Raw genomic sequence first — 15,265 nt, forward strand, 5'->3', positions numbered from 1 at the left:
AAGTTAATCCATTCTTATATGACTGACAAGCAACTAATAAGCCACACAGTTAAACAAGAAGCAGCATAGTGAACTTCCATCAATATCAGCTACAACAGCTGTTTTAAGTGTGCGCGCGTGTGATCTGAAACTCAGTGAGGCTATGTTTTAGGCTTAAATTAGAGTTCATATATCTGTTCTAGTGAAAAATTTGCCCTTTAGAATTAGCGCTCATATCTCACACAGCCAGACCCACATCTCATCAACATCACAGAAGCTTAAAAGGAAACTGCCACCATTTTGTTAGCAATGAGTTTGACAGTGACTCTTTCCTAAAATAGCACCTTTGGTTGTTTTTTTCTGCCTACAAACAAGGTCTCTGTGTACTTACTCTGAATTATTTACAGAAACCAATAACATATCCTGCCTTTTTTCATTGCAGCCAACGTCTAAGGGTTAGCGAACACATAATGTACACAGAGATCAAATAGTAGTGTAATCACTGAACATGTAGCATAAAATATATATCCTCATTCCATTATGTGAGTAATGGCAACAAGAGTAAAACTGTGTTGTGTTCAGTAATAAATGCACTTATGTTTGCATTCTAACATGGTTTCAAAACAAGACCATAGTCAACTGGGAGATCAATTCCTCTACCTTGCCAGTATTTGAAGTCACTAATGGTTCCTGAGGGAGTGTGATGGTTTATGCACGTTATGTCCTCATCTATTGATTTATGCATTAGTGGTGCAAGGTGCTTAGTCAGCACCCACTCACCTGTGGGTGAGGACATGATGTATGAAGTTGGTGTGGTGGGAGTAGGGATGTATGACTGTGTCATGTGACAGCAGTGTCCCATCACCAGATTTGCAGTCAGATGTGTGTGTATGTGCACTTCGCCTACCTGCCATTGCTGATTTGCCGAGGTGAGTGACGGAGATGGTCCGATGTCTCGGGCCTGTCAGGTGAACGTGACCGACTACCTCGCCCATGGGATCGATTGGAATGGTCTGACGTCAATGAGTGTATTTCTGAAATGTCTGTGAAATTTGAATTAGGAATGCATTAGCATTTAATCAATGATATAAATCAAAATATAGTAACAAGAAAACTCTAATTTCAGCTGTGATTGAAATTATCTCTTCTCTGTGCTTAAAAATGTTCAGATTTATTTTATTAAAAAACACTTCACAGCTCTTGCAGTCAACACTTGCTGCATCCAACAAGACAATGCTCCATGTATGTTGTCTCACCATCTCTGTCGGAGTTATTGGCTGATGGGATGCTGTCATCAAGGTCAGGAATGTTGAGCAGTGTGGCTCGCTCATCTCTTTGCACAACCATCTTCAGCTTGCCCTTTGACCTCTCAATCAGCTTCTTGGCATCTATCAGTGATAGGTTCTCTGTAACTGTGCCATTGATCTGCCAGACGAAGGGGAACAGGTCAGCTCAAGAACTAAGAAGATACATCAGCCCCACAACAGTTTTTCTGCAAAGTCAACAGTGAGCTTTTAAAAAGTAAAGGATAATCACATGGTAGAGTTAGGCTTAATAAGGAAAGCTAGAGTAAGTGATAAACAAGTTTAATATGGATCACATAATTGAACTTGTGTACAATGCTAACAGTGTTGTCACAGGCACAGAGAGTAGAAGTATCATATACTATACTGATTACAGCAAAACAACGGTATATATTACTTCACAATGAGTTTTGTCCTATAATCACAGTTAGAAAATGTCTTTTCACCTCAGTAAAATTGAAACATGAAATTGAATTTTGAATGCATTTCTTTAGGGTTAAGGGGATTTATCCGCTCAGGGACTGAGTGGATTAAAAACACTAAATAAATTTTTAAAAAATCAAAGGAATAATGCAATGTGTGGTTTTCCTGCTGGTGAGCCTGCATACTAATGAACAGTGACCTCACTCTGGAAGCTGGCAGCGCACAAGTGAAAAATTCTAGTAAAAAGGAGACAATACTCTCCTCTTTTCCCTGTTCATCTCTATATCTCTTTTTAAAAATGTTTTGAATAATATCTTCATATGTTCATATTTTACTATTATTATAGTCTTTTTCCAGCTCATTTTCCTCTTACTGTCTTTAACTCATTTTTAAAACCTCTGTCAGTCCAATCCAAACAAAAAACTCCTCTCTTTCCTCTTACCTTAAGTACAACATCTCCTTCCTGGATGTTTCCATCCCGAGCAGCAAGGCTCTCTGGAGAGATGTCCTTCACAAAGATATGGCTGGCCAGCCGCAGTCCATATTCTGCTTTCGAAGGTGAAAAGCATAACAAAGTAATGTTAGCAGGCACATCAGCTTAACCATCACTTGGAAAAAGGATGAACACACTAGCCCACATTACAGTTATGACTGACCCTATTGTGAGTACCAGTAATGATGAGATACTCCAGAATTTAATAACCTGCTCCAGTTTGTTTTTATGGTACATTATGATATTTATGTAAATCACATTTATGGACAATATCCATAGTCAACTTTTCAGATGCTTGGACATTGTATTGCCCACCTTCATTTTTTCGAGACTTGACAAGGGTGACCTTGGCAGGTCTGGGTGGAGCAGAAGAGGCTTGTGATCGGCGATCAGAGCGCGGTGAAACGCTCCTTTCCCGCGAGGCACTGTGATCCCGCCTCCCACTGTTGCTGCGCTCACGATCATGACGCCTCCCAGTGCCTGTGCCTCCGCTCGCGCCTCCATAGGCACTTTGGCCACCACGACCACTGTGGTGATCATAACCATCCTCTTCATCACTGTCCTCCTCCTCGTGCTCAGACATCGTCTCCCTGTCCCCTGGCCGCGAAACAGGGATTTGCACTTTCCTTTTCCTACGAATAGTCTTAGAAAGTAGACAAAGTTTCACGTTATGGGGCCAACAATACATTCTTACTCACATCCGAAACAGACTACATGTCATTGATGATGTGAAATGGCTCTGTGACATTTAATGTCTTTCAGTACCATCATGGGTCACTGTGAAAGTATTTCACCCTTATTTAGGTTTGGTGAATATAAAACTTACTATCTTTGCATTTTTGCCACTCTTGCGAAGTTGCTGAACAGCGTATGCATGCTCTACATTGTCCATGGAGACTGCATTGACCATCACCACTCGATCATTTTCTCTGAAAAAATTAGGAAATAATTACCATACATAAATAGTTTTTAAGAATTATACGTCCACATGATGCATATCAGGATAGCTGACACCTCAGCAGTTTGGAGCAGAACAGGGAAAAACTCAGTGTGATCTTATTACAACAAAGTCTGAGGTCCATAATAATAGTAATATAGTCCAGCACTTACTGTAGCAGACCCTCCGCAGGACCTCCTTTCAACACATCAGATATAACAATGGACGTCTCGCCACTCTGGAAATGAGGGTTGTCTCGCCCACCTGAGATGGCAATGCCAAACCCAAATCCTGGGGCCTACACATGAAAATACACGGACAAGACTGACTGATATGGCAGAAATTGAAGATAAAGTTGCCTTGTGTACAGCTATGCTGCAAACATTTTAATAATTCTGATTAAAACCTGTACATATCCATATGCAAATTCATCATAGTTTAGCTGTACATTTCAAAGGTGTGCATATTTTTTATTATAACTTATAGCGTGTAAACTCCCCCAGTGCAGGATCAATGAAGTTTTTCTTATCTTAATAAACTCTCCTCAGGCCAACTGCCATCAAAATTGCTACTTAACTATAATAATGTAATGTGTTCTGTCAAGTATAGGAGGGCTTTAAAAGACTGAAGAAATTACCATTGACTACAACAAACCAAGGTATTTCCAAGTTTGCTAATTTTGCAAGAGGCCTCAATAGAGGTTTCACAGAATGCCTTGTTTTTGCCTTTGCAAAAGCCAGCAACCAGCAGAGCATGCAATGTGATGTAAATGGATAATCTTACAACCACAACAATACATGAGAGTTGCAAGGCTAAGAATCGCAGGTCACACCGGGCCGCTCCTTTAGCCTCAATAAAGCCGCCACTAATTAGATTACAGCAAGCAGGCCAGTCTAGACAGGTGCTCTACAAAATCCCACGACACGGAAGCATCAACTAACAAGAGTGTACCCAAAGTCAAGTCACTGTTGTTTTAAATAATAGCACATTTAAAACAACAGATGTTAAGCTAAAGTGCTTTCCAACAGAAGGTACATTCAGTACATTCAGAAGTTCAGCATACAGTAAGACAACAGGAGTATACTCCTTCGTGATTGGGGAACATGGCCTTTGAATCGTTTGACAGTTAACCTGATGATGCCGATTATGCTACAGGGGATAGTCTGTGATATTCACCAACATTACAACAGACACCGGGGTACAATCTCTCTTAATTACACATTGGCTAAAACAATGATCTCCCTCTTTCCCTGGAGTTGTGTTAGGGAGATGAGTATGCTGCCAACAGGAAGGAAGTGAAATGAAGTAGTGAGGAAGTGGGTGCTGATTTTTGTCTTCCTTAGCCTTGTTTCCTGCCATCTGGGTTCCTTGACTATTGTTTCACTACCACACATCCTGCTGCTACAGCTGGGTCTCTTAACACTGGAGGAGGAATGGATGGGCAAAGAACAGAGAGACAAGCACACAAGACATTTTACAGGATTAGGACGCCAGAGAGAGGAAAAGATGAGAAGAAAGGAAGAGTGGATTAAAGTGTTATGAACACTTACCCTGTGAAGGGTCACTGTGTGCTGTTCCCATATGACCGTTTCCTCCATCGCTGCACTCTGCAACACAAGACATGAGAGAGAAAGGATCAGTATCTTCAGGCTAGTTTATTAGATACATGTGTACATTCAAATGTACTCTGGTAAAAAAAAAAAACTGCACTAAGACCAACCTGTCTTAGGCCACATTGGTTCTATTACATAGGTCAGAATACTAGATGTAATATCCATCCATATCAATATCCTTCATACAGCTTTGTGTGACATGAAAGCAGGTAAAATGATAAAATTTCAGCTGCCCGACTGTTGCCTGCTGAAAGGCTAGACGCGCTTCACATTTTCGAAATCAGATTTTGACATTATTTAGTCAAGAAGAACCAAAGTCAACAATTGCAACATTTACAATGCATTCACATTCAGCATTAAAACACAGGACCAGTCTGTGAACTATACATACAATAAATAATTCCATATCCTGTTGTCTTTCAGTAGACACAGTAGACAGAATGGTTGTTTGGTTACCAGCAAGGTAATCTCTCTTGCTTATTACCCTGGAGTACAAAAAGTCTACATGTGAAAAGATGATGAATGACAGCAGCATGAGCAAAGTGCCGGCTGAGACGGACTGAGACCTCAAACACTGAGTGAACATTCTTATATTATTCCTGGCTTTGTTATCTAGGAGAGGTGAAGAAGTGTAGGTATTTAGCTGCTTCTCTGTCCTACCATGCTGGATTACCCTGATTCTCAGAGGGAATAGTTTTACTTTCACTTATTCTCCAGTTGTGCGATGTCATTCACATTTTTCTTTCTGCATGATTCACCTTTTAACATAGACTTTATTTAATTTTGTGTTTCACATGGATTCTCTATTGTTTGTTCCCACAGAAGAAGCATAAAAAATGCCACATAACTGTTATTATTTAACCATCAGACCATAATAATGTTACTATTAATAGGTTAAATGAATACTCTTCAATTTGTTTATCAAACAACACTGTTTTAAGCTATTTTTAGCTTGAAATTACAGCTTTACTCTGCCTCCCTCCAGCAGAGGAAGCAACACTGCTGTCCTGTCTGTCTGCCTGCAGGGAGTGATGGTACAGCTGTCTGTGGCAGAGTGCTGAGCACAGCCCAATGTGGAAGGGGAAAGAAAAGACATAAACATCATCACACGTGGCAGGGTGCTCGTTTACTACACCTTCTATAATCAGCCTTTTAAAACAACACCCCATGTCATCTGTTTACCCTGTCATCACGATAATCTTACTGCCTCACCCCTTCATCATCACCTAATCCCCAAACCATCTCACCCATCATCTTCAACACCATCATGGTCATTACTGTCATCACCTTCCCTTATACTAAATATACAGTTTACATGAGGTGCACGCTACAAGGCTACCATCTGCATGTGACCACCAGCCACCTGATAAGAGTGTCTGGTGTTTGTTGACATGCCTAGACACATAATACTGTAGGTTTGCAGAGAAAAAGAAAGGCAAATGCAAAAAAGCTACATGCTTCATCACAAGTACTTAAATTTGTCTAAATACAAAGAAAAGAATCAACACACTTTGAAGGAATTAGCAAGATCCTATAAAAATAACAGAGGTCCTATTTTTGATCTCATTGCAGCAAGGTGCAGTCAGTTCATTTTTATATGAACACAATTTTAACCAAAGTCACTGACTGATTATTCCAGTGGATCAATAGAAAACAATCAAATCTATTTCAAAGATGATTGCATAATTATTAATTGTCTGAATATGACTTCTGTAAAAATATCAGAGCAAAAAAGATTAGCCAGTTTACTTTTTTTTTTTTTTTTTTTTTAAATTGTGATGTTTAAAGCAAGAACAGGTTTAAGTAGTGGCGTCGTAAATACTAACCCTATGGTGCACATACTGTAGATCTCCTAATCTGGATTTGTGGTCAGTCTTTCCTTTTCACTCCTGTGCACCATATGACAATGAATCAGTTAGCCTGAAGCTCCAGAATAAACAGTTAACCCTTTGCCCCTAATTTCCATGGAAGCTCTGTGTGGATGTTATTTATGTCCATAATTGGCACAGAGGGCTTGGGTGTCCCCCCTTTCTATTCCTCCTTCCCTCTCTTCTCTCCTGTCTGCCCCTACGACTCCCAAAGTAATGCCACTATTGTGTGAGGGGACCTGACCCATTTAACCATGGATCCCCCCCGACATTCCCAAACACATCCATTCCACTAAAGTGTTTTGTGATATATTCATCCATCCGTTCATCCATTCATTCATCCAACAGTTCAGGCAGACAGAGGGGCTATGCTATGAGAAACAACAGTGTGCGGGGTCATGTGACCAGGCGGTCAGGCAGGCAGGTGGCCTTGTCCTTGAACTGTGGGTTGCACTGATAGGCAGGGAGAGGGAGGAGCAGGAGGAGGTGAGAGAAGCTGTGGGCTGCTCATAGAACATCAATATACAGTCTAAAGAAACGGGGGGCATAGAACTGTAGAGGATGACAGGTGAAAGAACAGGTCCTTGTGCTTCCTCTGCACCCTTTGTTCCTTTCTAGCATACAAACAAGCACACAGTTTAATGACAACCATTAAATTGGATACTATTTAAAAGCAATCAGAGAAAATACACGTGAAACACATTTTGCTCCACCAAATCCCAGTGTTTAGAAAGCTGATACACGCAACACATCCACACCTACACACCCTCACACTGACCATAAGCCATGCTAGGGATGGTTTACAGTAACTAGGGAGTGTATGAGCTGTCAGGGCGTAGACATGCTTACATAAGTAGGAAAAAGCATTAGTTCAATTATAGGAATTAGCTTGACTTTAACTAAATTTCTATTAAACATGTGAGTGGACATTGTATGAGAGAACAAATGGCTGTATGTCAAATGTGCTGCACATTTGTAGCAAGGCAGCTGTGTCTCCCATATATTTATTTAATTGCTCACACTGCTGGATTTGGTTTTAATAAATAAAAACATATTGTAACAGCATTTGAAATATCAGAGTTTTCAGTCATGTAAAAGAGTAATTAGGCTTTTTTGTGAGTGACAGACACAGATTACAATCAGGACAGTCTATGAGGAAGCAGTTTCTGCACTTATTAATATGTGCAGGAGCTCTGCCAGAAAAGAAGAGCCTCCTAAAAAACACATGGTACATTGGTTATGGCAAATACAAGTTTTACTGACAATCTCAGCTAAACAGATCATAGTCAAGATGGGTACAGAGAAAGAACCCGTCTGTGTCTTAGGCTGCTTAGAATATTTACTCTACTGGGACTACAGCTATGCCTCTCAGATGAGATTATTGTAGTAATTACTCACTGCAATGTTTAGTGATGATTAGCAGGCTGGCTGATTGAGTTTTAGATATAAGCAGGATGGAAAGCAGACGGCAAACAGAGCTTAAATCTTAGGAAAGCTGGGAAAAGAGCAACTGAAAACCAAGTAGCACATTCATTTCAAAGATTTATTCAGAGACATCAACATAATAAACACTTCACCTTCAACGTGTAAATTTTAGCAACTAATTAATAGGAGATGCGGATGAGGGAGGGTAATGGTGTCTGATCTTTCATAAAATAAATGTCCAAAGACAGGAATTTTCTCTGTGGAAAAGATGTTTCAAACTGTAGCTCTGTGTCAGTAGGTAATTTGGTGATCTCACATATTTTATAACAGGAACGATTTCAATCGTGCAACAGCAAAGATCACAGAGCACGTGGGGCCAAAACAAACACGAACACAAGTGTGTCTCATTTTCTGGAGTAAAACAATAATAAATATATTGTCGGGAACAAAGGATGAGGTTTATCTCTGAAGTCACAGAGTTGTGTGAAACAATGGTGTGCTTGATGTTGCACAAACTGACGGCAGACTAGTGTATTTATACATCCATATTAGTCAGGCTTGAGTTCTAGCCAGCAAGGCCCAGGGCTGGGAAACAAAGAGCAGCCATCAAACTACACACATGTGTACTTGTCCGTGCGCACACGCACGCACACACACAAGCCATGATTTAACACTACAGGGCCTCTTTGTTCAAGCTACAGCCAGTCTTGCTTGGCCCTGCCTGGCCCACCATAACACGCAGTCCAGTAAAGATGATAACAGCTCACTCAGGCTCTTCAAAGGCAGAGACTAATCCAGTTCTTTGGGGCATACTGATGAACTGACTGGAATGAAACGAATGATGAAATGGACAATAATAACCTGCTGCAGAAAGAAGTGATAAATAGGGTCAGGACAGGCATGCAAGGTTTCAGCACTTGCATCTCAGTCTCTATCATCTTTAAACATGTTCACATTTAAGGAGAATTTACAGAAACTGCAAAAACACTGCCAACAGCTTAAGAATCTGTGCTCTGCAAGTCCCTCTACTCTGTGCAACCGAATGAGAAGTCAGCTGGAAATCACAGAACATTTGGGTACTAAATGCTTTTAGCTGGAAATAGCCACAAACATGAGACCCTGGATATCATGCACTAGTTCGGGGCATTAAAAACACAATAATTTACCACAGAGAAATGCGCTGTCAAAATAAACTACTTATTTCTTTCATCCAATCAAGTTACTAATGTATGAAAGACACTGACAAAGCGGCAGGTGACACTGAGGTCATCTTATGACTAATGCCATGGGTTGAGGGGAGGTTGAGAAGAAGCACAACACAGGCCTTTTATCAGTGCTTCACCAATGAAACTGTTGTCTGGTAGTCCATTACTCACCACCTCCCTTCATCTATGTTCCCTTCATTTAAACCACAGGAATGCCTCATACAGTGGGTGTATCAAATACAAAGTCCAAGATAGGAATGCACAGGATGAAAATGTAGGAGAAGTAAAGAAGAAAGGATAAAAGAACAGGTCAGCACTGAACTTTCTGCCACTGAGCGAGAACAATTCTTTTTTCATGTCAAGTTATTCAGGGGTATAGAGACAAATACTGAGCAACCGTCAAGCAGTGTTGCGTCTTTAGATGACGACAAGTGTGAGGTAAAATCCTGACAAAGCTGTAGGTCAGTGTGTCTGCTCTTCTCTGATAGCCCAAGGCAGGATGTAAGCAAGCACAGCCACAGCACCCACAGGAAAACATTCCACTTCCTGTTTGCAGGAAATAGCTTCAGCTTCCAGAAAAAACCCTGTGCAAACTACTGAAAACTCCTACTAGTATACCTCACCGCATCTTACGTCCTGCAACCCAAGAAAGTCTGAAATCTCACTTGGAGGGAATATTATAAGCCAAGTAGTCACAGTACATAAGACTAGGATTGTAATGTTCAAACATACCAAGGTTGCTGATACCTTTCTTCATGGCTGTTAACATGTTACTCTGGTGTACAGCAGAGATTTAAAACAATGAAGAACAGAAACAGCTGGGATGGCTGGATGTAAGGAAGAGAAGAGAAGAGAAGAGAAGAGAAGAGAAGAGAAGAGAAGAGAAGAGAAGAGAAGAGAAGAGAAGAGAAGAGAAGAGAAGAGAAGAGAAGAGAAGAGAAGAGAAGAGAAGAGAAGAGAAGAGAAGAGAAGAGAAGAGAAGAGAAGAGGAGACTTTAAGACCAACTCCTGCACCACCCTATACCAGCAGCTTGGCCCTTCACTGGGGCAAATGTATCCATGGTAACCATATCTCCCCTATTAGAGGACCCAAAGGAAAAAGTGAGGCAGCAGTACACTCAAACAAAACATAATTACAGAGACACACATACACTCTTTCTGGAGGGCAGGCACTCAACAGCAAACACATGTAATCTGTAATCCACTAATGTAAGCTTTGACATTCTGTCTTTCAGATTAGTGCAAACTATGAAACCCTATGAAGTGCACCGTTACCAACAACCTCAACAAAATAACTGCCGACACCTTCAGTGTTGAATAGATGGATTCAGCAGTAGTGATTTTTAGGGCAGGCTGTTTTTGTGATGGGAGGAGAGAGGGTTGCAAGCGTTTGCACACGACTTTGCGGACGAGGGCACGTAGCCAACGGGCAGATGACGATGACGACGGCGATGATGATGATGCACAGCCTCAGTCAGCAATGATGTGCTGTTGTGCTGACATGCTCAAATATGCTTGAGTTAATTAGTTTCAAATAGCAGCTCTACTCTATCACACAGCTTGGTGAAAAACCTCTCCATCAGGGCTCTCCTCAACACAACATACCACATTCACACACTCACACAAAGACACACACACACATACACACACCTCTGACTGAAAATTATCTGACACAGAGTGACTGCTAGAATAGTGAGGGTAGGAATAAAATACAAAACCTATAATCCTGGCTTTTGGATTAAAACGTTAATCTGAGCCATGCTTCTCTCTGAAGTCTAGTGCTGCTGTCTCATGAAAGCAGACACAGTGAAATGGATAGAAGGATGGATGGATAGATGGACAGCAGGATGCAGAACTGGAGAGCACTGTCATGTCAGCAGGCATGGCTCTTATGGGATACTGTAAAACCATTGAGAGACAGATGAAAGCAATATGCAAATAGCAGTGAATATCCATGAAGATGTCACATCTTACAGGTGCAGCTCAATGCCAACTAAGATGATTATTTAAACATTTATCTAACCTTTCACCACATGTGATGAAGTATCTTTATGAAATGAACAAACATCCAAAGACACTGACAAATTCAGGCTCCATGTTGTAACCCCTGCCAATTCAACGTAATGTTGTAAAGCTTGTTACCGCCGTCAACTGAGATGACTGTAAGACTTTGTCAGTGAAAATCTTGTTAGTCTAGTGAGAGCCTCTTAAGTGAAATTACTCATCCAAATCATTTACACACAAACACTCAAATTTATTTTGATCATGCTGTTAACTGTGTTGACTTATAATATATAGTGTTCTTTTGCAATAAATATGGTTGAAAAAAAATCTATCTCAAAAATCATAGAGATAATGCATTAATGCTTGAATAAATTGAGAGCTTGATTGGAGTCTGTGGGTCAGGTGCAGGCTCTGATTATTTTCACTGACCACAGAACAGCTCCACAGAACTGATGTGCAGTGAGTTGTTCAGTGCTATCCAGTGACCCAAACACACAGCTAGGCTAGGCTAACATCTCATGTGGAGCTTATCCAGCAGCAAAGTCATCCCAGCTCAACCACACTAATTGTTCTCTGCCTAGAGAGACAGGAAGTGTTGAGGTCACAGAGGAGAATAGTAACTTCTGGTGGGATTCTGACTTTTCATTTTTTCCCTTCTCATTCTTTCTTGTTGGTTTAGTGCAAGCTGTGGGTTTCGGATAAACTTCAAAGTTTCAAACAGCTTCTTGGACAGCGGGTCTTCTTTGGGATTTGAAGTCCTCCTTCCCCTCAGAAAAAGTAAGACATTTAAGGACTAACAGATATTTTTTGCTGAAACAGGGAGTTGGTTTTTTTTCTCCTTTGGGGTGTGCAAGCGGGGGTGGCAAGGGTCAAAGGCCAGAATTTCTGCCAACTAACACACATCTAACGCATGAATATGTTATCTCAGAGAATCGTCTCTTGAAACTGTGCTAAAAAATATGACTTTTTCCTCATTAAAATAATTAAATGAAATCAAAACAAATATAACTGTTAAGAGTAAAGACAGTTTGATGTCTTGGTTGGTAAGCCAGTCTTTGGAGGAAGCTGAAACAAGTCAGCCAGTGTTATCTGCAGTTGCTGGCTTGTCACACTTTTACTTATTTAAAGGTATCAGAATATGTGGGCCGATTTAAAGGTGTTCATATTAGGGAATATTGTAAGGATATTTTGCTAATACACCTTTGTTTTTTTTAGAGTTGTTTGTGGTGGACTACACATACAGAGGACACACACATCCACTACAACTATGTTATATTTTTGTTTCTTTGGCAACAAACTGTAAGCCAAGGCATTGAGAATGATAACCAGATCCAGCTCTGGAACTGGATCCAGCCAATCACTACACACACAACAATCAGTATTACCGCCCTACCCCTCCCTTCACACACATACACACACACACTCAACAGGAATGTGCAGATAAGAAGACAAGGCCCACCTCTCTCACTCAGCTTGTTTCTCATTCCAAACGGTTTCTCTCACTGTTCCTTGCCTCATGATCTTTCGACCATCTCCATCTCCCGTTTCATTTTGTCTCCTTTTGCCTTTCTTTCTAACTGCCATTGAGCACAAAATTAAGGCTTGATCAACACAAATAAACTTACTGTAATAATATAGTGCAGCTGGGGCTTCATTGTGAGTTTTTAGTTTCTGCAGTATAAATGAATCTAGCATCACCAGAGGGTATATGTTGCAACACATTTTGACACAAGAGGTGATATTTACTTAATAATGTGCAGTTTGGGTACACAAATTACTGACACTATGAATCTCTGACTGTACCTGATCTGAATTGAGTTCCATATAATTAAACCAATGGGCTAAAACAGCCCCTGAAAACAAACCAGAAGTTTAATCAAGCAATTACCCCAATCATTTTGTACACATGTTCAGAATCTATGGTAATTTTAAAATCATATATTAGGCTATGTTCACAACAAAAGCTGCATTTACTTTTAACCATTAAAGGTACAAGAAAATTTTTTAAAAAAAGGATAATATACCCTTGTAGACCATGACGCTGATCTAATGGTATAGCTCCAAATTCTTGACGTGCATCTTTATTTGAGATTTATTTAACAATAAAATTGCAGCTACAGCAAGTATCAGCATGGATCTACCCAAGAAAATTCAAACTGGTTACTGTAACTTATAATATCACATGAGCAGAACAGGTTGTCAAGAACAAAAGCTAAGCTATACAGTTCAAAGTGTTCCCATGTTCAATTGTGTATATTGAGAAACAAAAACATTGGTATTTCTGGTTTCCACTCATACTGTGGCTGGACTTGACAGTGGTGAAACTGACTGTGCCATACAAACAAGCAGGCACACACATTTAACAAAGGGTGACTCAGAAAAGGGATTTTCAGTTTGCTCATGTTTGCCTGAAACCAGACAGAATAACCAAAATTAGCTGCCACCAGCAAGAACCAGTGCAGAGAGTCTCATCTGCCACAATGCAGTCGCAGAGACTTTACACGATAATGGTGGTAAGAGCAGCATTTGAATATTAAAACATGAACTTGGAGCAGGCAGTTGGAAAACTAGACACAGAAGTAAACATAATCCCTTTCAAACTTCCCATTGCACAACATTTTTCAAACTACGCAACTCTGAACCACAACTCATAGTCTGCAAAGTCACATGGTGCCATAAAACAAGAGGCCAAGCCCACTCAATGGCATTCCCAAGCCTTCTGAGGACTTTGCTACAATAGGCATGTTGTGGGGCAGAATCTATAGTGAATTAATGAGTTACTGTTGCAGCAACCATTTTCCCAGCACTTAACTGGCAACATAATTACCATTCCACCAAGAGATGTGAGCTGGGGAGGGGGTGCATGCATTCTTCAACAAGATACACAAGCACAGAAAGATAATGGATCTAAAAATGACATCCAAAAAAAGAACTACCTAAAAGGGAAGTTTACACCCTCCAATGCACCAAATAAATTAATTACAAAGGAACAATTAGTGCAAATACATAATGAAGCCTCATCTTGTTATTCAGTAGTGTACATAGAGGCTGAGCAACGATGGAAACAAATCCATATTGTCCTTGTAACATTCTTTGCTCCTGATCCAAGTCCTTTACTTTTGAGCATCTGTTGAAACCAAGGCAGAACTGTATTTATAAAGCTGCATGTCATCACAAAGTAACATTCAACAGTGGCTGACAGGGCATAATTCTTACTGTGACATTTAATGTACTTATACACTGACATGCTGTAAATAAGAAAAAAAAATAAATGCACAATAATTGTCTGTAATGTTGCATTATAAGACTGACCTATATAGCCTTGAGTATAGAATGAATAAAATAAAAAGAATCCATCAAGGCAAGTGCAACATAATTAACCTAAATTAACTATTAAAGCCAACAGTGCAATTCCATCTTTAGAACAGCACAGAATGATGCTGCCATTACCTCTTTTGGTAACAGTGTGAGGAGAGAAGCTGCATGTTCTGGTTATGCAGGAGGGCTGATTACAACATGTAGTGTGAGGTAACAAGATTATTAAAAATTGCTGGATCTGCCCAGCTTTAGAGGCTAACCGTGGTAGCATGCCACAACTACAACAACCGGCTCGGGGCACATCTGAATCCGCCCTATCCCTCATCCTAGAGACACCTTTTTCCATACTATTGAAAGGAGACTTGGATTTGCAAAAATGGCAGCATCTGTGTGAGACAGTGCTGCCATGCATATGCTGCATGTACACTTGACAGGTCTGTACTTTGTGTGAAAGACAGCAACAAATGGACACATTTTTGTTCTGGATTTTCAAGTCTGGAACTCTAATAACCTTAAAATGTAATAAAATATTGTGCATATCTATTCTGTTATGTAATGGTCTGAATGATTGTTTATGGTGCAGAAGGTTGAGCATACAACCACACCTATGGGCAGTGTGTCAGCTCTACTGGCATGTCTAAGATTTGTAGTACGGAGGATTTAATTTTTACTAAAAAAAAAAAAAGTAGAGAGAGG

General features: G+C 40.3%; 1 protein-coding gene across 14 annotated transcripts in view; it reads right to left on the minus strand.

Annotated features, from left to right (window-relative positions):
- Window positions 1-15,265, minus strand: part of tjp1a (tight junction protein 1a) — a 99,036-nt gene that overhangs the window by 27,691 nt on the left and 56,080 nt on the right. For 7 of the 14 annotated variants that reach the window (XM_023276697.3, XM_023276709.3, XM_055011087.1 and 4 more), the window contains exons 3-9: window positions 4,687-4,743; window positions 3,310-3,434; window positions 3,026-3,128; window positions 2,515-2,842; window positions 2,149-2,252; window positions 1,236-1,404; window positions 887-1,022 (exon numbers count right to left, since the gene is read on the minus strand). In XM_023276697.3, coding sequence (XP_023132465.1) covers window positions 887-1,022; window positions 1,236-1,404; window positions 2,149-2,252; window positions 2,515-2,842; window positions 3,026-3,128; window positions 3,310-3,434; window positions 4,687-4,743 — 1,022 coding nt within the window. Of the gene's footprint in view, window positions 1-886; window positions 1,023-1,235; window positions 1,405-2,148; window positions 2,256-2,514; window positions 2,843-3,025; window positions 3,129-3,309; window positions 3,435-4,686; window positions 4,744-15,265 lie in introns of all 14 variants that reach the window. The other 7 variants (XM_023276698.3, XM_023276704.3, XM_023276702.3 and 4 more) reach the window with 1 other exon arrangement.

This window comes from Amphiprion ocellaris, chromosome 1 (assembly GCF_022539595.1).
Source record: "Amphiprion ocellaris isolate individual 3 ecotype Okinawa chromosome 1, ASM2253959v1, whole genome shotgun sequence".
Taxonomy (NCBI): Eukaryota; Metazoa; Chordata; class Actinopteri; family Pomacentridae; genus Amphiprion; species Amphiprion ocellaris.